This window comes from Salmo trutta, chromosome 30, assembly GCF_901001165.1.
Source record: "Salmo trutta chromosome 30, fSalTru1.1, whole genome shotgun sequence".
NCBI classification, from domain to species: Eukaryota; Metazoa; Chordata; class Actinopteri; order Salmoniformes; family Salmonidae; genus Salmo; species Salmo trutta.
The window spans coordinates 37558611-37584046 of NC_042986.1; the positions used below are offsets into that span (position 1 = coordinate 37558611).

General features: G+C 46.5%; 1 protein-coding gene across 1 annotated transcript in view; it reads right to left on the reverse strand.

The window, feature by feature from the left end:
- Positions 1 to 25436, reverse strand: part of LOC115168600 (laminin subunit beta-2) — a 68619-nt gene that overhangs the window by 2626 nt on the left and 40557 nt on the right. Inside the window, exons 13-29 of the mRNA XM_029724026.1 lie at positions 24322 to 24401; positions 24040 to 24175; positions 21981 to 22139; positions 21688 to 21815; positions 21105 to 21240; positions 20747 to 20939; positions 20445 to 20588; positions 19977 to 20208; positions 19716 to 19885; positions 12885 to 13109; positions 12549 to 12766; positions 12366 to 12462; positions 3070 to 3442; positions 2737 to 2921; positions 2340 to 2581; positions 2028 to 2231; positions 87 to 231 (exon numbers count right to left, since the gene is read on the reverse strand). Of these exons, the coding sequence (XP_029579886.1) occupies positions 87 to 231; positions 2028 to 2231; positions 2340 to 2581; positions 2737 to 2921; positions 3070 to 3442; positions 12366 to 12462; positions 12549 to 12766; positions 12885 to 13109; positions 19716 to 19885; positions 19977 to 20208; positions 20445 to 20588; positions 20747 to 20939; positions 21105 to 21240; positions 21688 to 21815; positions 21981 to 22139; positions 24040 to 24175; positions 24322 to 24401 (3067 nt within the window). The remainder of the gene's footprint in view (positions 1 to 86; positions 232 to 2027; positions 2232 to 2339; positions 2582 to 2736; positions 2922 to 3069; positions 3443 to 12365; positions 12463 to 12548; positions 12767 to 12884; positions 13110 to 19715; positions 19886 to 19976; positions 20209 to 20444; positions 20589 to 20746; positions 20940 to 21104; positions 21241 to 21687; positions 21816 to 21980; positions 22140 to 24039; positions 24176 to 24321; positions 24402 to 25436) is intronic.

Here is a 25436-nt window from a genome sequence, read left to right on the forward strand (position 1 = left end):
TATAGCCAAGGTCTGAACTCACTTTTCCTCTAATATCTGAATTCTCTGTCACTTTTCCAAAAATGTTTTCCTAGTAGCTGACTCACGCATGAGGAAGTCCCGTATCTGCTTGATGAGGTCCCGCAGGTCGTTGTTGGAGCGCTCAACCTTGTTTTTGGTGTTAGTGGCCTTGTCCAGAGCTGCCTGGGCTTTACCCTTTGCCTCCTCCGCCTTGCTCTTGGCATCTGCCACCTGAGAAGCCAAACAGGGGGATACGAAGAACCAGGGATAACTGTTTTCAATTCCCCCGACTTTGCTGATAGCTGCTTCGTTGTAGAAACGTTTTACCTACTATGACTGTGATATGTCGTCATCTCACCTAGTGAACGCATTAACTGTAAGTCGCTCTGAATAAGTGTCTGCTAAATGACTAAAATGTAAATGTACCCTCATACTGTAGGTGATACAGGGGTATGTATGTATTAACCTCTACGGGCTAGGGGGCAGCATTGAGAATTTTGGAAAAAATATGTGCCCATTTTTAACTGCCTCCTACACCAACTCAGAAGCTAGAATATGCATATTATTGTTCAGGTTTAGATGGAAAACACCCTAAAGTTTCTAAAACTGTTTGAATGGTGTCTGTGAGTATAACAGAACTCCTATGGCAGGCAAAAACCTGACAAGGTTTCATGCAGGAAGTACCCTGTCTGACAAGGAGTTGTGCGTCTTGCATCTGTTTATTGAAAAGTAAGGATCTTAGCTGTAACGTGACAATTCCCAGGGCTCCGATAGGCTCTCAGAACCCGGGAAATACCTGAAGGTTGACGAGGCAGCCTCAGGCTGAAACACATTATCGCCTTTGGTAAGTGGCGGATCAGAGGACCTTTGAATGAGGCGCGTGCACGATTCGCTCCTGAGGAGAAATTTAATTCGGCTGTTTAGGGGCATTGCATATTCCCGGTCGGAATATTATCGCTTTTCTACGAGATAAATGGCATAAAAATTGGTTTTAAACAGCGGTTGACATGCTTCGAAGTACGGTAATGGAATATTTAGACATTTTTTGTCACGCCAATGCGCCATGCGCGAGACCGTGATGTAGCATTCTGATAGTGTCTAGAACTCACGAACAAAACGTCGCTGTTTGGATATAACGATGGATTATTTGGGACCAAACCTACATTTGTTATTGAAGTAGAAGTCCTGGCAGTGTATTCTGACGAAGAACAAGCAAGGTAAGAACATTTTTCTTATAGGAAATGTGATTTTGGTGGAGGCTGACCTGGGTGGGTGTCTAAATAGCTAGCCCTGTGATGCCGGGCGATGTACTTAGATTATTGCAAAATGTGCTTCATCCGAAAAGCTATTTTAAAATCGGACATATCGAGTGCATAGAGGAGTAATGTATCTATAATTCTTAAAATAATTGTTATGCTTTTTGTGAACGTTTATCGTGAGTAATTTAGCAAACTGTTAGTAAATTCCCCGGAAGTTTGCGGGGGTTATGCTTTTTCTGAACGTCACATGCTAATGTAAAAAGCTGTTTTTTGATAAAAATATGAACTTGATTGAACAGACATGCATGTATTGTATAACACAATGTCCTAGGTGTGTCATCTGATGAAGATCATAAAAGGTTAGTGCTGCATTTAGCTGTGGTTTGGGTTTATGTGACATGATATGCTAGCTTGAAAAATGGGTGTCTGATTATTTCTGGCTGGGCACTCTGCTGACATAATCTAATGTTTTGCTTTCGTTGTAAAGCCTTTTGAAATCGGACAGTGTGGTTAGATTAACGAGATTCTTGTCTTTAAATAGCTGTAAAATAGTCATATGTTTGAGAAATTGAAGTAATAGTATTTCAAACGATTCAAAAATCGCGCCACTGGATTTCAGTGGCTGTTACGTAGGTGGGACGAGTTCGTCCCACATGCGCCAGAGAGGTTAATGACATGCCACAATAGATTTAGCATGTCTTCCTTTCCTGTCAAGACAGTTTGGGTTTATCTATTAAGGAGATTGTATGTCCACTTGGAGTAACTGACCTTGTGGAAGAGCTCCTCTACCTCCCCCATGGCTATGTTCAGCTCTTTCTCTGCGTGCTTAGACTTCTCCAAGGCGTTCTCTGCCATCGCTACGGCACCGTTGCAGTTCAGGCCTCCACAGTGCCTGTTCCCCTCGTCGTCCCGGCAACCGGCCCCTCCGCAATGGCTCTCTACACAGGGGGAATCGCCAGGGGCCCCACAGACCTGGTCAAAGGGGGTGGGGTGGAACATGTATCAGATTAGTAGATTTTCATAACTTTCCATGAACTCTGACCATTTGTATTTAGCTGTTTATGTTGATGCTTGCTTCACCTTCTCGTTGATCTTCTTCATGTCCAGGGTTTGTGCCTTGGCATTGAGGTCCCCCAGGGCTCGCTTGTTGGCGGCGTTCTTGCGGTTAAAGTCGTCTTTCTTGGCAGAGATGAGGCGTTCTGTCTTTCGGCGGGTGTCTGCTGATTGGCTGACAGTGCTGGGCGTGGTAGTGGTGGACTGGTTGGCTCGCCGCTCTGCGTCACGGGACTTATTATAGGAGCTTTGGATGCTTTCATATGCACCTGGGGGAAGGAGAGGGGCCCAAAAATAAGAAAGACACATTTAACTAATATTTCAAAAGTATTTCTACAAAAAAAACATTGATAACACCAGCCATTAAGGCACTACGTATCCCAGAACCCCTCTGGTGGAAGGGGGACAGGACGTCTCTGCTCACCCAGGAAGTTAGAGTTCTTCAGAATGTCCAGTTGGCGGTGGAGCTGATCTGAGGTCAGGTTGAGCTCTTTGGCCTCTCTCTCTAGAGCACTGAGCTCATTACTGGCCTCTACATTACTGTTCCCCACACTGGTCAGGTCTCCCTCCAGATGATTCAGTACATCTGTGGTCTCCCCTATCTGAGACCTGCAAGAGAAAGGGAGAAGGAAATTACAGTTCAACTACAAAACTGGAGGAGAGGGGTATTCATGGTGAATCTTTATTCAGACAGAGTCTACCTTTGTATGTGATTTGTTAGGTAAAGTATAATAGTGTCAGTGTGTATGCCTTGTACCTGAGGTCTTCAATGAGCTCCATCAGGCTGCTGACTGCCTCTGTGGTGGTGTTGCGGGCATTTACGATGCCCTGTGCCCGTGCCAGCTTCTCCTCCAGGTCTCTGAAGGCCTTCTCATAGGCTCCAGTCAGGCCCGTGGTCTGGATCTCCAGAGCCCTCTCCGACAGGGTCTTGGTTCGGACAGCCAGGTTCTGTACCACCCGGTCCCAGTCCCCAAAGCACTGGTGGCAGGGCTGGCAGTTAGGGAACTGGCCTGAGAAGCCCCGGGCACACTCATCACAACGCACGCCCGACACCCCCTGCTGACACACGCAGTGGCCTGTCTTCTGACCACACTGAGAGGTCTCTATGCCCCGGGGGTCACAGTCACAGGCTGAGAGAGAGAGATGTAGAGAGAGATGAAGAGAGAGATAGAGATGGAGAGATGAAAAGAGAGAGAGAATGAGAGAGAGATAGACAGAGATGGAGAGAGAGAGAGAGAGATGAAGAGAGAGAGAAAGATGGAGAGAGAGATGAAAAGAGAGAGAGTGATGGACAAAGAGATGAAGAGAGAGAGATGGCGAGAGAGATGAAAAGAGCGAGAGAGATGGACAGAGAGATGGAGAGAGAGATAGAGAGAGCAATAGAGAGATGGAGAGAGAGAGATGGAGAGAGAAAAATTACGGAATTACCTGGAAGGCTTACAACTACCAAAGATTACTATTCCCAAACTATACAGCAAATGCTCTGGCAAACAAACAGAGACCTGAAAACACCATCCAACCTGGAACTGACTGAGTAATAGTCTGAAGCTATACATTATTTCCAAAAAAACATGAAGAAAAATACATCACAATGATATATTTTACTTTATAAGGACTGAATGCTAAATTAAGGCTACCAAGCTTGATACAACTTCAATTAGCACTGACATGTCAAGTGAGAGGTGTCAAAGCTCTTGAGCCTAACAATAGCAGGAGAGCCCCAACCAAATGGAGAGGCCTTAGAAGCACCCTCCCACTGTTCAGAGGTAATTAAAACAGTACCCTCTGTATGTAAAGAATAATAAGACATGAAAAGAGTACAAAATGAAACTCCTTATGGAAAATCAAGTCACACTTTTTGCTGACTATTATAAAAATGGGAACATAAGCAACCGTATCTTCCACACAGACCATCCCCTGGCATGGCACAGTGCTATATTAATCAGACCATCCTCTGGCACAGTGCTATATTAATACAGACCATCCCCTGGCATGACACAGTGCTATATTAACCAGACCATCCCCTGGCATGGCACAGTGCTATATTAACCAGACCATCCTCTGGCATGGCACAGTGCTATATTAACCAGACCATCCTCTGGCATGGCACAGTGCTATATTAACCAGACCATCCTCTGGCATGGCACAGTGCTATATTAACCAGACCATCCTCTGGCATGGCACAGTGCTATATTAACCAGACCATCCTCTGTCATGGCACAGTGCTATATTAACCAGACCATCCTCTGGCATGGCACAGTGCTATATTAACCAGACCATCCTCTGGCATGGCACAGTGCTATATTAACCAGACCATCCTCTGGCATGGCACAGTGCTATATTAACCAGACCATCCTCTGGCATGGCACAGTGCTATATTAACCAGACCATCCTCTGGCATGGCACAGTGCTATATTAACCAGACCATCCTCTGGCATGGCACAGTGCTATATTAACCAGACCATCCTCTGGCATGGCACAGTGCTATATTAACCAGACCATCCTCTGGCATGGCACAGTGCTATATTAACCAGACCATCCTCTGGCATGGCACAGTGCTATATTAACCAGACCATCCTCTGGCATGGCACAGTGCTATATTAACCAGACCATCCTCTGGCATGGCACAGTGCTATATTAACCAGACCATCCTCTGGCATGGCACAGTGCTATATTAACCAGACCATCCTCTGGCATGGCACAGTGCTATATTAACCAGACCATCCTCTGGCATGGCACAGTGCTATATTAACCAGACCATCCTCTGGCATGGCACAGTGCTATATTAACCAGACCATCCTCTGGCATGGCACAGTGCTATATTAACCAGACCATCCTCTGTCATGGCACAGTGCTATATTAACCAGACCATCCTCTGGCATGGCACAGTGCTATATTAACCAGACCATCCTCTGGCATGACACAGTGCTATATTAACCAGACCATCCTCTGTCATGGCACAGTGCTATATTAACCAGACCATCCTCTGGCATGGCACAGTGCTATATTAACCAGACCATCCTCTGGCATGGCACAGTGCTATATTAACCAGACCATCCTCTGGCATGGCACAGTGCTATATTAACCAGACCATCCTCTGGCATGGCACAGTGCTATATTAACCAGACCATCCTCTGGCATGGCACAGTGCTATATTAACCAGACCATCCCCTGGCATGACACAGTGCTATATTAACCAGACCATCCCCTGGCACAGTGCTATATTAACACAGACCATCCTCTGGCATGACACAGTGCTATATTAACCAGACCATCCTCTGGCACAGTGCTATATTAAAACAGACCATCCCCTGGCATGGCACAGTGCTATATTAACCAGACCATCCTCTGGCATGGCACAGTGCTATATTAACCAGACCATCCTCTGGCATGACACAGTGCTATATTAACCAGACCATCCCCTGGCATGGCACAGTGCTATATTAACCAGACCATCCTCTGGCATGGCACAGTGCTATATTAACCAGACCATCCTCTGGCATGGCACAGTGCTATATTAACACACTACCCCTCTGTTAAGAGGGGGGCTGTTACCGATGGGTGGAAACTCAGGATACTAGACAACGAGGACTCTGAGTCAGCTAATATAAATCTCTATAAGTCTGGAACAGTTTTGGGACAGGGCAACAGCAAACAGTTTCAGCTGGACTTTCACCTAATCAAAGAAATAGCTCAGCAGGAGAAGATCTACCTTGAGAAAGATACCCCCACGCCGAGAAGGTCAGACCAGACCTCTTCATTACATAACCCCACAGACGAGCACCCCCAAGACCCCTTCATTATATAAACCCACAGACGAGCACCCCCAAGACCCCTTCATTATATAAACCCACAGACGAGCACCCCCAAGCGGAAAGTCAACCATTCAAATGAGGGGTAAATTCACCCAGCTGGAGGTAAGGCAGTTGGAGCTGGAACAGCAGGTGATTACACTCCAGTCAGCACAGACCCAGACAACAGTCCTGCACAACAACACCCCCTTAACCAGACCTGGAGAGCTGGAGGTAGAGAGAGACATATCTGCACTCTGGACTGCAGTGAGACAACATCAACAGGAGAAAGAGCAGGAAGGAGAAGAACAGAGCACTAGAGGAAAAGATCAGACTGCTGGAGGAGAGGGTGAGGGGGATGGAGGAGAGGATCAGACTGCAGGAGGAGAGGGTGAGGGGGATAGAGGAGAGGATCAGACTGCTGGAGGAGAGGGTGAGGGGGATGGAGGAGAGGATCAGACTGCAGGAGGAGAGGGTGAGGGGGATGGAGGAGAGGATCAGACTGCTGGAGGAGAGGGTGAGGGGGATGGAGGAGAGGATCAGACTGCTGGAGGAGAGGGTGAGGGGGATGGAGGAGAGGATCAGACTGCTGGAGGAGAGGATCAGACTGCAGGAGGAGAGGGTGAGGGGGATGGAGGAGAGGATCAGACTGCTGGAGGAGAGGGTGAGGGGGATGGAGGAGAGGATCAGACTGCTGGAGGAGAGGATCAGACTGCAGGAGGAGAGGGTGAGGGGGATGGAGGAGAGGATCAGACTGCTGGAGGAGAGGGTGAGGGGGATGGAGGAGAGGATCAGACTGCTGGAGGAGAGGATCAGACTGCAGGAGGAGAGGATCAGACTGCTGGAGGAGAGGGTGAGGGGGATGGAGGAGAGGATCAGACTGCTGGAGGAGAGGGTGAGGGGGATGGAGGAGAGGATCAGACTGCAGGAGGAGAGGATCAGACTGCTGGAGGAGAGGGTGAGGGGGATGGAGGAGAGGATCAGACTGCTGGAGGAGAGGATCAGACTGCAGGAGGAGAGGGTGAGGGGGATGGAGGAGAGGATCAGACTGCTGGAGGAGAGGGTGAGGGGGATGGAGGAGAGGATCAGACTGCTGGAGGAGAGGATCAGACTGCAGGAGGAGAGGATCAGACTGCTGGAGGAGAGGGTGAGGGGGATGGAGGAGAGGATCAGACTGCTGGAGGAGAGGGTGAGGGGGATGGAGGAGAGGATCAGACTGCAGGAGGAGAGGATCAGACTGCTGGAGGAGAGGGTGAGGGGGATGGAGGAGAGGATCAGACTGCAGGAGGAGAGGGTGAGGGGGATGGAGGAGAGGATCAGACTGCTGGAGGAGAGGATCAGACTGCTGGAGGAGAGGGTGAGGGGGATGGAGGAGAGGATCAGACTGCAGGAGGAGAGGATCAGACTGCTGGAGGAGAGGGTGAGGGGGATGGAGGAGAGGATCAGACTGCAGGAGGAGAGGATCAGACTGCTGGAGGAGAGGGTGAGGGGGATGGAGGAGAGGATCAGACTGCTGGAGGAGAGGGTGAGGGGAATGGAGGAGAGGATCAGACTGCAGGAGGAGAGGATCAGACTGCTGGAGGAGAGGGTGAGGGGGATGGAGGAGAGGATCAGACTGCTGGAGGAGAGGATCAGACTGCTGGAGGAGAGGGTGAGGGGGATGGAGGAGAGGATCAGACTGCTGGAGGAGAGGGTGAGGGGGATGGAGGAGAGGATCAGACTGCAGGAGGAGAGGATCAGACTGCTGGAGGAGAGGGTGAGGGGGATGGAGGAGAGGATCAGACTGCAGGAGGAGAGGATCAGACTGCTGGAGGAGAGGGTGAGGGGGATGGAGGAGAGGATCAGACTGCTGGAGGAGAGGGTGAGGGGAATGGAGGAGAGGATCAGACTGCAGGAGGAGAGGATCAGACTGCTGGAGGAGAGGGTGAGGGGGATGGAGGAGAGGATCAGACTGCTGGAGGAGAGGATCAGACTGCTGGAGGAGAGGGTGAGGGGGATGGAGGAGAGGATCAGACTGCTGGAGGAGAGGGTGAGGGGGATGGAGGAGAGGATCAGACGGCTGGAGGTGAGGGTGAGGGGGATGGAGGGAGAGGATCAGACTGCTGGAGGAGACGGTGAGGGGGATGGAGGAGAGGATCAGACTGCTGGAGGTGAGGGTGAGGGGGATGGAGGAGAGGATCAGACTGCTGGAGGTGAGGGTGAGGGGGATGGAGGAGAGGATCAGACTGCTGGAGGAGAGGGTGAGGGGGATGGAGGAGAGGATCAGACTGCTGGAGGAGAGGGTGAAGGGATGGAGGAGAGGATCAGACTGCTGGAGGAGAGGGTGAGGGGGATGGAGGAGAGGATCAGACGGCTGGAGGAGAGGATCAGACTGCTGGAGGAGAGGGTGAGGGGGATGGAGGAGAGGATCAGACTGCTGGAGGTGAGGGTGAGGGGGATGGAGGGAGAGGATCAGACTGCTGGAGGAGAGGGTGAGGGGGATGGAGGAGAGGATCAGACTGCTGGAGGTGAGGGTGAGGGGGATGGAGGAGAGGATCAGACTGCTGGAGGTGAGGGTGAGGGGGATGGAGGAGAGGATCAGACTGCTGGAGGAGAGGGTGAGGGGGATGGAGGAGAGGATCAGACTGCTGGAGGAGAGGGTGAAGGGATGGAGGAGAGGATCAGACTGCTGGAGGAGAGGGTGAGGGGGATGGAGGAGAGGATCAGACTGCTGGAGGAGAGGGTGAGGGGGATAGAGGAGAGGATCAGACTGCTGGAGAAGAGGGTGAGGGGGATGGAGGGAGGGAGAGGATCAGACTGCTGGAGGAGAGGATGAGGGGGATGACATGTGACAGAGAACAACCCACTAGAGAGGTGGCCACCCCCGCAGAGAAGCCAGCAGAACAGCCAACCTTAGCTCCTGACAAAAGTCTCAACATCACAGCAGAACAGTCCACCCCAAACCCTGACCATAGCGTCGACAACATAGCGGGACAGACAAATGAAGAAACCCAAGCCCAGGGGATTCCACCCCCTCTGAGCACCCCCGCCCCCTTTTAGCCACCCTGATAGCCCTCCTGACAACCTCACACACCCACCCACACACCGAGAGGACCTACATCCAGACCACAACACCACCAGCCACATACACACCCCCACCCCAACCAATCAACACCCCCCCAAGTCAACCATGCCCACACCATTTAGAACACCTCAGATCAGACCTATGCCCCTCCTGCCCACCCCGTGCCCCCCACTCCCGCAAAGAGGGCCTCAACATGAGTCACACATACGCCCAGGCCGTGAGTAGGAAAACAGGCCCAGACCCCACTCTTACACTAGCCCAAGCCAATGGCATGTACCAGATGCTCAGCAGGCTCTGCTCACACTTACTGGCCTGAAGCCAAACCACACGACCAACAACATTGGACACTTTATTGAACACAAAGCCTTCACTAACTCATCCTGGAATATCCAAGGCCTGAGCTCATCTACCTTTGGCCTAAAAAGTAGGAACCTGGACTTCATCAAAGAAATCGGAAATACAGACATTGTCATCCTACAAGAAACATAGTATAGAGGAAATGGACCCACTGGTTGCCCTCTAGGTTACAGAGAGCTGGTAGTCCCATCCACCAAACTACCAGGTGTGAAACAGGGAAGGGACTCAGTGGGTATGCTAAGTGGCTGTAGAGCAGACCTAACTCACTCTATTAAATTGGTCAAAACAGGACCATTTTACATTTGGCTAGAAATTCAAAAGGAAATGATCTCAACAGAGAAAAATGTCCTCATGTGTGCTACCTATATCCCCCCACTAGAATCCCCATACTTTAATGAAGACAGCTTCTCCATCCTGGAGGGGAAAATCAATCATTTCCAGGCCCAGGGACATGTACTAGTCTGTGGCGACCTAAATGCCAGAACTGGACAAGAACCTCACACCCTCAGCACACAGGGGGACAAACACCTACCTGGAGGGACAGTATTCCCTCCCCCATATGCCCCCCCTAGGCACAATTATGACAACATAACCAGTAATTTAACCATAACCAGTAAACGAGTCACAACTCCTGCAGCTCTGTCGCACGCTGGGTATCTACATAGTCAATGGTAGACTTCGAGGGGACTCCTATGGTAGGTACACCTATAGCTCATCTCTTGGCAGTAGTACTGTAGACTACTTTATCACTAACCTCAACCCAGAGTCTCTCAGAGCGTTCACAGTCAGCCCACTGACACCCCTGTCAGACCACAGCAAAATCAGTCTACTTGAACAGAGCAATACTCAATCATGAGGCATCACAGCCAAAGGAACTGAATAATATTAAGAAATTCTATACATGGAAGGAATGTAGTGTGGAAACCTACCAAAAAACAATTTGGCAACAACAAATTCAATCCCTTTTAAACAACTTCCTGGACAAAATGTTCCACTGTAATAGTGAAGGTGTAAACGTGGCAGTAGAAAATCTAAACAGTATATTTGATCTCTCAGCTTCCCTATCAAATCTAAAAAATTGAAACAGAAAACCGAAGAAAATGAACAACAATGACAAATGGTTTCATTAAGAATGCAAAAACCTAAGAAAGAAATTGAGAAACCTATCCAACCAAAAACATAGCAACCCAGAAAACCCAAGTCTACACCTTCACTATGGTGAATCACTAAAACAATGCAGAAATACACTACGGAAAAAGAAGGTACAGCACGTCAGAAATCAGCTCAATGTAATTGAAGAACCCATAGACTCTAACCACTTCTGGGAAAAGCGGAAAATAATAAACAAACAACAACACGAAGAAAATATCCTCTGTGTACAACGTAAAACACCAAATAATGCATGCAGAGCAGAATTAGGCCGATACCTGCTAATTATCAAAATCCAGAAAAGAGCCGTTAAATTCTACAACCACCTAAACGGAAGCGATTCCCAAACCTTCCATTACAAAGACATCACCTACAGAGAGATTAACCTGAAGAAGAGCCCCCTAAGCAAGCTGCTCCTGGGGCTCTGTTCACAAACACAAACAGACCCCACAGAGTCCCAGGACAGCTATACAATTAGACCCAACCAAATCATGAGAAAACAAAAAGATAATTACTTGACACATTGGAAAGAATTAACAAAAAAACAGAGCAAACTAGAATGATATTTGGCCCTAAACAGAGAGTACACAGTGGCAGAATACCTGACCACTGACTGACCCAACTTAAGGAAAGCTTAGACAATGTACAGACTCAGTGAGTATGGCCTTGCTACTGAGAAAGGCCGCCGTAGGAAGACCTGGCTCTCAAGAGAAGACTAAGTGCACACTGCCCACAAAATGAGGTGGAAACTGAGCTGCACTTCCTAACTTCCTGCCAAATGTATGACCATATTAGAGACACATATTTCCCTCAGATTACACAGATCCCCAAAGAATTAAAAAACAAACCCGATTTTGATAAACTCCCATATCTACTGGGTGAAATACCACAGTGTGCCATCACAGCAGCAAGATTTGTGACCTGTTGCCACAAGAAAAGGGCCACCAGTGAAGAACAAACACCATTGTAAATACAACCTATATTTATGTTTATTTATTTTCCCTTTTGTACTTTAACCATTTGCACATCGTTATATATACATAATACGACATTTGAAATGTCTTTATTCTTTCGGAATTTCTGTGAGTGTAATGTTTACTGTTAATTGATATTGTTTATTCACTTTTGTATATTATCTACTTCACTTGCTTTGGCAATGTTAACATGTTTCCCAAGCCAAGAGAGAAAGAGAGAGAGAGCGAGAGAGAGAGAGAGAGAGAGAGAGAGAGAGAGAGAGAGAGAGAGAGAGAGAGACAGACAGACAGACAGAGAGAGAGACAGAGAGAGAGAGACAGAGAGAGAGAGACAGAGAGACAGAGAGAGAGAGAGAGAGAGACTCTTAAATTACTGTTAATTTATATTGTTTATTCACTTTTGTATATTATCTACTTCACTTGCTTTGGTAATGTTAACATGTTTCCCAAGCCAAGAGAGAAAGAGAGAGAGAGAGAGAGAGAGAGAGAGAGAGAGAGAGAGAGAGAGAGAGAGAGAGAGAGAGAGAGACAGAGAGAGAGAGAGAGAGACAGAGAGAGAGAGAGAGACAGACAGAGAGAGAGAGAGACAGAGAGAGAGAGACAGAGAGAGAGAGAGAGAGAGAGAGGAAATCAGAGATTGTTAGTATATGTCTGCTGCTGATATTTTGATGCCATTCTTATGAATAACATGTTACATGGCACTTCTGCTAATGCTGACCTCTACACTGGATCCTTGGGTCACCCCAGTAGTTCTCTTGGCAGTCTGTGCAGGTCTTCCCACCAAATCCGTCACGACACTGACACTTTCCAGTGAACTGGGGCACAGAGAGGGCAAGCATGAGCATGAGGTCACAGAAGAGGTTTATCATGAAGCACCTTAGTAATGGAACCACACCCACACCTCGTTGCAGGCTGGGTTGACAGCGTTGTTGGGTTCACAGCCGCAGGCCTCACAGCCCCGCCCACTAGCCAGGTTCCAGTAGTTGGGCTTACAGTGGTCACATGTCAGGCCGATAGTGTTGGGTAGACACAGGCACTGCCCCGTGGCACGCTGGCAGACACACTCATCCCGCGCTGTACACTGGGTTTGCTCTGTGCCCAGGAAGTTACAGGTGCACTCTGAGGAAACAGAAAAAAAGTAGATTAAAAACTTACTAGGGTGCACAACATATACAGTCTAAAATGAATGGTTGTCAAGTTTTTTTGGCGTAAAAAGGACCCTTCAACAGTCACTCACTTCTGCAGTTGCGTCGCGAGGCGTCTCCATAGTAACCACTCTTGCACACCCCACAGTCTGGTCCCTCTGTGTTGTAGAGACACTTCTTACACTCTCCTGTCCTCCGGTCACACGCATCCAGGTCTGACATGTCAATGTTGTTACTGCACCTGCACGGCTGGCACCGCCCACCTGGCTGGGAGGGGTTACCATAGTAACCAGGGGCACACTCCTCACACCGAGAACCTGTGACCCAAAAAGGAAAAAAGATTGAGGGAGAAGGAGGGAGATTTTTGGATGGACAGAGATGGAAAGTGGAATATCTCATGTTGATATTGAGATATTTATTGGCTGTGTGGGGGTGAAAAATGACTTGGTATTTTCAAGTATTTCCAAACAGTTTTCCAGTGAACTTAAGTGAGAAGCTTATAGTGTGATAGCTTATGCAGACAGACAGAGACTTGTGGTGAGGTCTTCCCTGTGGCTCAGTTGGTAGAGCATGGTGTTTGCAGTGCCAGCATGGTATGTGCAACGCCAGGGTTGTGGGTTCGATTCCCACGGGGGGCCAGTACAAAAAAAATGCATGAAATGAAATGTATGCATTCACTACTGTAAGTTGCTCTGGATAAGAGCGTCTGCTAAAAATGACATAAATAAATGGTGAAACCCATCTCAGTGACTATCAATAAAGTTGTTGTCATAATGTTAAATACTTGAAAATGTTTCATATTTTATCTTGTGTTAAACGGGAGTTTGGTTACCCAGGAGATTAACAGTGATTAGTGAGGAGATCTGTTGCAGAGTGGATTATGCTTCAGCAGTGTTGTAGGGGTCCATTCTTGAGACCACCTATTTGTATTTATTTTTATTTCACCTTTATTTAGCCAGGTAGGCCAGTTGAGAACAAGTTTACAAGTTCAGAACAAGTTTACAGTTTACAACTCATTTACAACTGCGACCTGGCCAAGATAAAGCAAAGCAGTGCGACAAAACAACAACACAGAGTTACACGTGGGATAAACAAAGGTACAGTCAATAACACAATAGAAAATCTATATACAGTGTGTGCAAATGGAGTAAGGAGGCAAGGCAATAAATAGGCCATAGTGGCGAAGTAATTACAATTTAGCAAATTAACACTGGAGTGATAGATGAGCAGATGATGATGTGCAAGTAGAAATACTGGTGTGCAAAAGAGCAAAAAAATGTAAATAAAAACAATATGGGGATGAGGTAGGTAGTTGGATGGGCTATTTACAGATGAGCTGTGTACAGCTGCAGCGATCGGTGAGCTGCTCAGATAGCTGATGCTTAAAGTTAGTGAGGGAGATATAAGTCTCCAACTTCAGCAATTTTGCAAATCGTTCCAGTAATTGGCAGCAGAGAACTGGAAGGAAAGGCGGCCAAAGGAGGTGTTGGCTTTGGGGGTGACCAAAGCCAACACCTCCTTTGGCCGCCTTTCCTTCCAGTTAGTTCTCTGCTGCCAATTACTGGAACGATTTGTAAAATGGCTGATATAACTGCTGGAGCATGTGCTACGGGTGGGTGTTGTTATGGTGACCAGTGAGCTGAGATAAGGCGGAGCTTTACCTAGCAAAGACTTATAGATGACCTGGAGCCAGTGGGTCTGGCGCCGAATATGTAGCGAGGACCAGCCGACGAGAGCATTCAGGTTGCAGTGGTGGGTAGTATATGGGGCTTTGGTGACAAAACGGATGGCACTGTGATAGACTGCATCCAGTTTGCTGAGTAGAGTGTTGGAGGCTATTTTGTAAACGACATCGCCGAAGTCGAGGATCAGTAGGATAGACCGTTTTACAAGGGTATATTTGGCAACGTGAGTGAAGGAGGCTTTGTTGCGAAATAGGAAGCCGATTCTAGATTTAATTTTGGATTGGAGATGCTTAATATGAGTCTGGAAGGAGAGTTTACAGTCTAGCCAGACACCTAGGTATTTATAGTTGTCCACATATTCTAAGTCAGAACCGTCCAGATAAGTGATGCTAGTCGGGCAGGCGGGTGCGGGCAGTGATCAGTTGAAGAGCATGCATTTAGTTTTACTAGCGTTTAAGAGCAGTTGGAGGCCACGGAAGGAGTGTTGTATGGCATTGAAGCTCGTTTGGAAGTTAGTTAACAATACTGAGTGTTGTTGGTCTTGTCTCGGTGTAGGATACATTTTTACTCGGTCTTGACTCGGTCTCGGACAATGAGGACTCGTAATTTCTTCCAGAGACCAGCGGAGTAAAAAACTCATTATCAGCTCCCATTCAGTCAGCGCATAAAAATGCTTAGCCAGGCCAAATATCCACACTTCTGTCATGATATCGCTTCCTACTTGTCTTGTAACATTACTGTCCTTTTCCTTAATTGAAAAATATCCTCCAAACCATTGCCGCGGGAAGTAGGGGTGTTTCAAAATCAGAATAAAAATTATATAATTAATTAAAAATATATATATATTTTCTGAATAAAATACATTTCTTCACAAAAGTCACTGGGCCTTTACTAGTCCTGTAATAGTGGACTGATATATATAGCTTTCTGAAGCTTGGGAGAAAAAAAAAATTCTGCAGTCTACAAACAATTCTCAGCAACCTTGTACGCTCAAAACTTGTCGCACTTGTCTGAATTTTCTTGCTCTGCTAGCGCAGGTTGGCATTTATTGGGATGACTCATGTACTGGAGGCTGCTCTGTGGGGTAGTAACTAGCTGGCACAGCCACAAAGTCCTAAAATCCAATTTTAACCCTCATCTTAACCACATTGCTAACCTTATGCCTAACCCTTACCTTAAATTAAGATCAAAAAGCACATTTTGGTTTTCATAAATTTTTACTATAGGCCTACATAGCTAATTTTGACTTTGCCACTGGCCCATCTAGTGGAAATAGGTCTGCTCTGCCTCCAGGACAAGACTCATCCCAATAAATGTCAATCTACTCTGTGCAGCTAGCAGAGAAGAGTGGGGGAAATTGTTTGAAAGTTGCACGCTCACCAAGAGAGGGCAGACTGAGGAATTTGTTACATATTTGGTATTTCTATCTGTTAGAAACCTGTTTGGGTTTATAATCATGTGTAGTCTATTTTCCTCAGCGTGCATTTCTTCACCATTCTGAATGTCTAAAGGATCCATATGTCCTTCTGAAATATGAACACAGAAATACTGGACATTATGAACTCTTTTTGTGGTGGCGATTTGAAACAAATTACAGTCATGGTCTTGATTTGGACTCTCAATGTTCTGGTCTCGGTGTTGACTCAGACTCTCATTGTTCTGGTCTCGGTGTTGACTCAGACTCTCATTGTTCTGGTCTCGGTGTTGACTCAGACTCTCATTGTTCTGGTCTCGGTGTTGACTCAGACTCTCATTGTTCTGGTCTCGGTGTTGACTCAGACTCTCATTGTTCTGGTCTCGGTGTTGACTCAGACTCTCATTGATCTGGTCTCGGTGTTGACTCAGACTCTCATTGATCTGGTCTCGGTGTTGACTCAGACTCTCATTGTTCTGGTCTCGGTGTTGACTCAGACTCTCATTGTTCTGGTCTCGGTGTTGACTCAGACTCTCATTGTTCTGGTCTCGGTGTTGACTCAGACTCTCATTGTTCTGGTCTCGGTGTTGACTCAGACTCTCATTGTTCTGGTCTCGGTGTTGACTCAGACTCTCATTGTTCTGGTCGCGGTGTTGACTCAGAGTCTCATTGTTCTGGTCTCGGTGTTGACTCAGACTCTCATTGTTCTGGTCTCGGTGTTGACTCAGACTCTCATTGTTCTGGTCTCGGTGTTGACTCAGACTCTCATTGTTCTGGTCTCGGTGTTGACTCAGACTCTCACTGTTCTGGTCTCGGTGTTGACTCAGACTCTCATTGTTCTGGTCTCGGTGTTGACTCAGACTCTCATTGATCCGGTCTCGGTGTTGACTCAGACTCTCATTGTTCTTGTCTCGGTGTTGACTCAGACTCTCATTGTTCTGGTCTCGGTGTTGACTCAGACTCTCATTGTTCTGGTCTCGGTGTTGACTCAGACTCTCATTGTTCTGGTCTCGGTGTTGACTCAGACTCTCATTGTTCTGGTCTCGGTGTTGACTCAGACTCTCATTGTTCTGGTCTCGGTGTTGACTCAGACTCTCATTGTTCCGGTCTCGGTGTTGACTCAGACTCTCATTGTTCTGGTCTCGGTGTTGACTCAGACTCTCATTGTTCTGGTCTCGGTGTTGACTCAGATTCTCATTGTTCTGGTCTCGGTGTTGACTCAGACTCTCATTGATCTGGTCTCGGTGTTGACTCAGACTCTCATTGATCTGGTCTCGGTGTTGACTCAGACTCTCATTGTTCTGGTCTCGGTGTTGACTCAGACTCTCATTGTTCTGGTCTCGGTGTTGACTCAGACTCTCATTGTTCTGGTCTCGGTGTTGACTCAGACTCTCATTGTTCTGGTCTCGGTGTTGACTCAGACTCTCATTGTTCTGGTCTCGGTGTTGACTCAGACTCTCATTGTTCTGGTCGCGGTGTTGACTCAGAGTCTCATTGTTCTGGTCTCGGTGTTGACTCAGACTCTCATTGTTCTGGTCTCGGTGTTGACTCAGACTCTCATTGTTCTGGTCTCGGTGTTGACTCAGACTCTCATTGTTCTGGTCTCGGTGTTGACTCAGACTCTCATTGTTCTGGTCTCGGTGTTGACTCAGACTCTCACTGTTCTGGTCTCGGTGTTGACTCAGACTCTCATTGTTCTGGTCTCGGTGTTGACTCAGACTCTCATTGATCCGGTCTCGGTGTTGACTCAGACTCTCATTGTTCTTGTCTCGGTGTTGACTCAGACTCTCATTGTTCTGGTCTCGGTGTTGACTCAGACTCTCATTGTTCTGGTCTCGGTGTTGACTCAGACTCTCATTGTTCTGGTCTCGGTGTTGACTCAGACTCTCATTGTTCTGGTCTCGGTGTTGACTCAGACTCTCATTGTTCTGGTCTCGGTGTTGACTCAGACTCTCATTGATCTGGTCTCGGTGTTGACTCAGACTCTCATTGTTCTGGTCTCGGTGTTGACTCAGACTCTCATTGTTCTGGTCTCGGTGTTGACTCAGACTCTCATTGTTCTGGTCTCGGTGTTGACTCAGACTCTCATTGTTCTGGTCTCGGTGTTGACTCAGACTCTCATTGTTCTGGTCTCGGTGTTGACTCGGACTCTCATTGTTCTGGTCTCGGTGTTGACTCGGACTCTCATTGTTCTGGTCTCGGTGTTGACTCAGACTCTCATTGTTCTGGTCTCGGTGTTGACTCAGACTCTCATTGTTCTGGTCTTGGTGTTGACTCAGACTCTCATTGTTCTGGTCTTGGTCTTCAATCGGTCTCGCTTTAGGTGGTCTCTAACACAACAGTGTGCTTCAGCATTTTGGAAGACACCGTGAACGATTTACTTCTCTCACAAAGAGCCCATCTTTTCTAAGGATGGATTCAGAGGAAGGGAGACATACTTTACATTTTTTTGTCCAACTGACGGCTGCAGGGGGCAGAGTATGCTGGGGTGGAAGGTGGCTGACTTTTGGGTTTGACAGACAACCTACAGCTGCTGGTCTTGAGGTCTCTCCAGCAAAACAAGGGGAGAGAGGTCACTCCTAGCAGGAAAGTACTGTATTCTAACCCCGAGTTGAATACAACATAGGATTTCCTCACTTGACAGAAAATATAAATGGGCATTGTGATACTATTATTTTGTGGAAACTGAAAGGCTAAATGTATACAACAAGGCAAGATGACACAGAGGGCCCAATAAATTGAGTGTCATTTCTACTGTAAATTATTTTCAATTGGAGACTACATTAAGTAAAGAGCTTGAACACAGTTTGATTCCACATCTTAGGGTTAGGTTGCAGAGACTTTGTTTGTTCCATTGTGCTTCACAGTAAAGCACATCATGATTGTAGCAGCAAAGCTATCTAAAGCAGAGTAAAGCAGCTGTTAACATTCGTCTATTTGTCGCAGGCTCACAGTGGGTGTGAGTGAACATATAGGTTGGTGTAGTAGTCTCACTCTCACAGCTTCAGCGTGTCTGCTATGAGTGTCGGACCTGTTCCTGTATTTTGTGTCTGTAACGAAGGCAGAGAATCACAAGACAGAATGCAGCATGGCAGAGATTCTGTTGTTTTCAGTTGGTTGACTGCCTGCTGCCTGTGTGAGTCAGCAGGAGTAACAGGCACTGACTATGTGCCCAGTATAACATAATAGTTGATATACACAGGAGATACTGTAAAAGCTGACCCAGAGTCAGTATCAGTCATCCAACTCAATTACAGTTATTTGTGTTATACAATCGTTCAAAACTGATTCTGGATCAGTTTATAGGAATTCCATCTACTCTGAGGCAGGAGTATACTGTGGCACAGCACCATAGACAGGTGGGGTGCTGAAGCCATGCAGGGACAGTTCTTTATTTTTTAGGGAGGGTGGTTTCCCATCATCATTACTCACGCTTGAAGGAACCCTCGGAGTGCTGAAACCATCCCCCCTGTGCCAAGCAGGGTAACGGAGGAAACAACACACGTCATCGTTCCACACTCATTCTGGTCGGAGGAACTTTCTACTACACTATTTGTCCACAGATTTTTTTAATTTGGTTCACCAGAAGACCCACCGTGGCGGAATTACTTGGAATATCACACCTTCTTCCTGAGTTTAAATCACACTAACCAACCAATCATCTCCATTCACAGAGCATCATTAATTAGCCCTATGATACATCTGCTCATTCACGCAGACGTGATCAAACTGCTCCTCATCATCCCACTTCCCTGGCTGAGGAAGAGGAAGAAGAACACTAGAGGGGGAGAGAGAAGACACCTCCATGGAGGCGTGAGCTGTACCTGTATATCCTTGGTTACAGTTGCAGACCACCTGTCTGTTGCGGTTGTCCTGGTGACAGGAGGTAGCGAAGTGTCTTCCGCTGTTTGGGCCATCCGGGCAGGGGCAGGGCTGGCATCGGTTACCATTACCTGTGCCCAGCACCGGGTTGCCATAGTAACCGTTGGCACACCTTGAAATACAGCAATAGCGCAATTACATTTAATACTGGTACCTTCATACTTATCCCCAGATTCTCCACTGTCCCCATGGTGTATCCCCACCTGTCACATTTGTCCCCTCCAGTGTTTTCCCTGCAGTTGAGACAGGCTCCGGTCCTCTGGTGGCACTCCTCAGCCTGTCCGTTACATAGGCACTGCTTACAGTTGGGGAAGCCCCAGTGTCCTGCCTGGCAGCCATCGCACCGCTGCCCGAACGCACCCTGGCTGCATGGGCACTGCCCAGTCAGCTGGTCACAGAACCGAGTGACCGCACCTTCCACACTACACTCACAGGCTAGAGAGAGAGATAGAGAGAACAAGAGAGAGATTTATAGGAAAGGATAGATGAAGAGAAGAGTGAGGGAGGGGGTCAGTGGGTAATAAAGGCCCCAAGGGGCGCCACCAGTAGAGACGGGCGGACGGACAGATAGAACAGTCCAATGCACCGCTGCAGAAGAAACTATGTGTGTACACTACTAGATAACTTCAGGAGTTTGACTCTGTGTGGTTGACTGGGGTTAAAACACTCACCTTTACATCCTGCAGGTCCAAAGCCGTACGTCCCAGGAGCACACTGGTCACAGCGCCGTCCAATCACATTGGACCTACAGCGACACTGACCTCCGCGTATGTCACACACTGAACTGACTGAACCCTGGGGGTCACACTGGCAAGCTGTGAAGAAGATGGAAGTGATTAAAACATTTTCATTTCATTCCAAATAAGTTTGGTATTTAGGCATTACCAGGCATCTTTGACGACAGCAGATCAAAACTATCTGTACTCCCCTAGTGGATGATGTTAATTAGTGAACTGTAGGAGAGTTGACTTACCCAAAGCTCCATGGTTAATGATGGCTGACATGCTGGTGATGAGTTTGGCACAGACGTCACTGATCTGGGGGCCTGTCACGCTCTTAGCCCCGTCATGGCAGCGGTAGCGCTCGTAGCTCTGCTTCCGGGCGATGGAGGCGGGGTCTCCGCCGATGAACATTTCCAGGGAGGAGTAACGAGGGAGAAGGGAGATCTGGAGAGGAAGAAGGGAGGAGTTTTAGCTAGACTACATAAGAAGAACACAATTTGACAGAAAGAGAGAGGGAGAGATAAAGAATAGAGAGGGAGCGAGAAAGAGAGAGAGAGGGAGAGAGACATGTCCAGACAAACATATCCTTTGTTGAGTATTGATACTCACAGAGTCCACTAGAATGTTGGCAGTAGTTGTACCGGGAATGAGAACATTGTTCCGGTCCAGATAGCGACTGAACTCAAAGTGAAGTGTGTAACTAACTCCTCTCTCCAAGCAGATAGATTGAGGCAGCACGACAAACCTGCATCACACACACACAAACACACACACACACCAGAGGAAAATACCAACTTTTAGGAAAAGTGAAATCCACCATGAACTAACATCCAATTATACAAGTGTATCACTGTCACCTGATTCCGACACATGGGCACTGTTTTACATTTGACATAATTTAGCGCCTCTCTCTCTCTCTCTCTACATCTCGCTCTTCAAATCTAATCAAATTTTATTGGTCACATACAATGTTTTTTAGCAGATGTTATTGTGGCTGTAGTGAAATGCTTATCCAGAGTGACTTAGAGAAGCAGTTAGGGTTGAGTGCCATGCTCAAGGGCACATCGACAGATTTTTCACCTATACAGCTCAGAGATTCGAACCAGCAACCTTTCGGTTATTGGTCAAATGCTCTTAACCGCTAGGCGACCTGTATAGTCCATAGTGAGGTGTGTGTGTGTGTGTCCCTCACCTGGATCCTGCAGGCAGGGACACAGTGAGCATGTCATCTGCAGGGATGGTGTTTCCACATGGGCTGCTGGTGGGAATGGGCCCTGGCCGAATTACCGTCACACGGACCTCCTCCCAGTCTCGTGGCATCTAACACAACACACACACACTACAATAAAAGTAATATACACACTGTACAGTACACACCCAGAGAACAGAGGTATGTGTGTGTGTATGCATGGGTAAATCAAATAAAATTGTATGTGTTTGTGTGTGTGTGTGTGCATACGTGTGCGTGAGTAACTAGGCACTAACTTGCGACTCATAGCGGATGAGGAGGTCGTACTCCATGGAGTAGGGAACGTTGTTGATGGAGAACTCCAGGCTGCTGCCCTCTGGGACCTTGGCAAACCCAGTGCCAGTCCAGGTGGTAGGGCGCCCAGGCTGGTGCTCCCTCTGCTCCACACTGCAGCCCTGGACACACACACAAATACATTTTAGTAATTTAGCAGACAACTTACAGTTAGTGCATTTACCTTAAGGTGGCTAGGTGAGACAACCACAAATCACAGACAGAGTAAGTCATTTTTTATTATTTATAAAGAAGCTATCAGCAAAGTCAGTGTTAGTGTGAGTGTTAATGTGAGGGTGACTGTGGTAATGAGTGTTCGTGCTAGTGCTAGTGTTATTGTTAGTGCTAGTGTTAGTGTTAGTGCTAGTGCTATTGTTAGTGTTAGTGCTATTGTTCGTGCTAGTGCTAGTGTTAGTGTTAGTGCTAGTGCTAGTGTTAGTGTTAGTGCTAGTGCTATTGTTAGTGTTAGTGCTATTGTTCGTGCTAGTGCTAGTGCTAGTGTTAGTGCTAGTGCTAGTGTTAGTGTTAGTGTTAGTGCTATTGTTAGTGTTAGTGCTAGTGCTAGTGTTAGTGTTAGTGTTAGTGCTATTGTTAGTGTTAGTGCTAGTGCTAGTGTTAGTGCTAGTGTAACCGATGTGAAATGGCTAGTTAGTTAGCGGTGGTGCGCGCTAATAGCATTTCAATCAGTGACGTCACTCGCTCTGAGACTTGAACTAGGGTTTCCCCTTGCGTTGCAAGGGCCGCGGCTTTTGTGGCACGATGGGTAACGATGCTTCGTGGGTGTCAGTTGTTGATGTGTGCAAGGGTCCCTGGTTCGAGCCCGGGTTGGGCTCGAAGAGAGGGACGGAACCTACACTGTTACACTAGTGCTAGTGTTAGTGCTAGTGTTAGTCTTAGTGCTAGTGTTAGTGCTAGTGTTAGTGCTAGTGCTAGTCTTAGTGTTAGTGCTAGTGCTAGTGTTAGTGCTAGTGCTAGTGTTAGTGTTAGTGCTAGTGTTAGTGCTAGTGCTAGTGTTAGTGCTATTGTTAGTGTTAGTGTTAGTCTTAGTGCTATTGTTAGTGTTAGTGCTAGTGTTAGTGCTATTGTTAGTGTTAGTGCTATTGTTAGTGCTAGTGTTAGTGTTAGTCTTAGTGCTAGTGCTATTATTAGTGTTAGTGCTAGTGTTAGTCTTAGTGCTAGTGCTAGTCTTAGTGCTAGTGTTAGTGTTAGTGCTAGTGTTAGTCCTAGTGCTAGTGTTAGTCTTAGTGTTAGTGCTAGTGTTAGTCTTAGTGTTAGTGCTAGTGCTAGTGTTAGTGCTAGTCATAGTGTTAGTCTTAGTGTTAGTGTTAGTGCTAGTGTTAGTGTTAGTCTTAGTGTTATTGTTAGTGCTAGTGTTAGTGCTAGTGTTAGTCCTAGTGCTAGTGTTAGTCTTAGTGTTAGTGCTAGTGTTAGTCTTAGTGTTAGTGTTAGTGCTAGTGCTAGAGCTAGTGTTAGTGCTAGTGTTAGTCTTAGTGTTATTGTTAGTGCTAGTGCTAGAGCTAGTGTTAGTGTTAGTGCTAGTGTTAGTGCTAGTGTTAGTGTTAGTGCTAGTGCTATTGTTAGTGTTAGTCTTAGTGCTAGTGTTAGTGTTAGTCTTAGTGTTAGTTCTAGTGCTAGTGTTAGTCTTAGTGTTAGTGCTAGTGTTAGTGTTAGTCTTAGTGCTAGTTAGTGTTAGTCTTAGTGTTAGTGTTAGTGCTAGTGTTAGTCTTAGTGTCAGTGCTAGTGTTAGTGTTAGTGTTAGTGCTAGTGTTAGTCTTAGTGTTAGTGCTAGTGTTAGTCTTAGTGTCAGTGCTAGTCTTAGTGTTAGTATTAGTCTTAGTGTTAGTGCTAGTGTTAGTCTTAGTCTTAGTGTTAGTGCTAGTGCTAGTGTTAGTGTTAGTGTTAGTGCAAGAAAGACAAGGGTGTTAATTTCTTTCATTTTTTTCACACAAAGTCAAACAGACAGTGCAAACAATGTAAATAACAGCCCTGTCTGTTCTGTGTGTAGGGAGCAGCAGTAGGTACCTGTCCCAGCATGACCAGCTCAGCCTCGTAGATATAGTGGTCCAGAGCCATGAAGAAATACCCAGACTCCACCTGGGTACATTGACGGCCCATCATATGACTACGACAACGACACTGCCCATTCTCCATTGAGCAGCTGAGGAAGACAGATAAAAGGTCTATTCACTAATCCTGTAGTTATACAACATGGATCAAATTCATTGGTAGAGATATACATTAAGAGGCCATTTTGTTTTTTTATTAATTTTATGTGATGCAGAAACAGATCACAATGTCACTCACTGGTTATCTGTGGCTCCGCCCACATCACAGTCACAGTCTCTGCAGCCATTCAGGTCGTGACTCAGTGCCCAGTGTTCTGGCTGTGGGCGGGAGGGAGACAGACAGAGACAGCTGTTAGCACCAGACAGACTGTATTCCCATCGACCAACTGCATCAGCCAGGGTTACTGGATCATACATGTCAGCGGATGGGTTTGAATATGAGTCATAGCTAGCGACTCAGATATCTCAACCAGGTGTTCCTAGCTCCAAATACATCCTGTCTATCAAAATGACTTACTGTAACTACATCCTGTCTATCAAAATTACTTACTGTAACTACATCCTGTCTATCAAAATGACTTACTGTAACTACATCCTGTCTATCAAAATTACTTACTGTAACTACATCCTGTCTATCAAAATCACTTACTGTAACTACATCCTGTCTATCAAAATGACTTACTGTAACTACATCCTGTCTATCAAAATGACTTACTGTAACTACATCCTGTCTATCAAAATTACTTACTGTAACTACATCCTGTCTATCAAAATGACTTACTGTAAATACATCCTGTCTATCAAAATGACATACTGTAAATACATCCTGTCTATCAAAATGACTTACTGTAACTACATCCTGTCTATCAAAATGACTTACTGTAAATACATCCTGTCTATCAAAATGACTTACTGTAACTACATCCTGTCTATCAAAATGACTTACTGTAACTACATCCTGTCTATCAAAATGACTTACTGTAACTACATCCTGTCTATCAAAATGACTTACTGTAAATACATCCTGTCTATCAAAATGACTTACTGTAACTACATCCTGTCTATCAAAATGACTTACGGTAACTACATCCTGTCTATCAAAATGACTTACTGTAACTACATCCTGTCTATCAAAATGACTTACTGTAACTACATCCTGTCTATCAAAATGACTTACTGTAACTACATCCTGTCTATCAAAATGACTTACTGTAAATACATCCTGTCTATCAAAATGACTTACTGTAACTACATCCTGTCTATCAAAATGACTTACTGTAACTACATCCTGTCTATCAAAATTACTTACTGTAACTACATCCTGTCTATCAAAATGACTTACTGTAACTACAT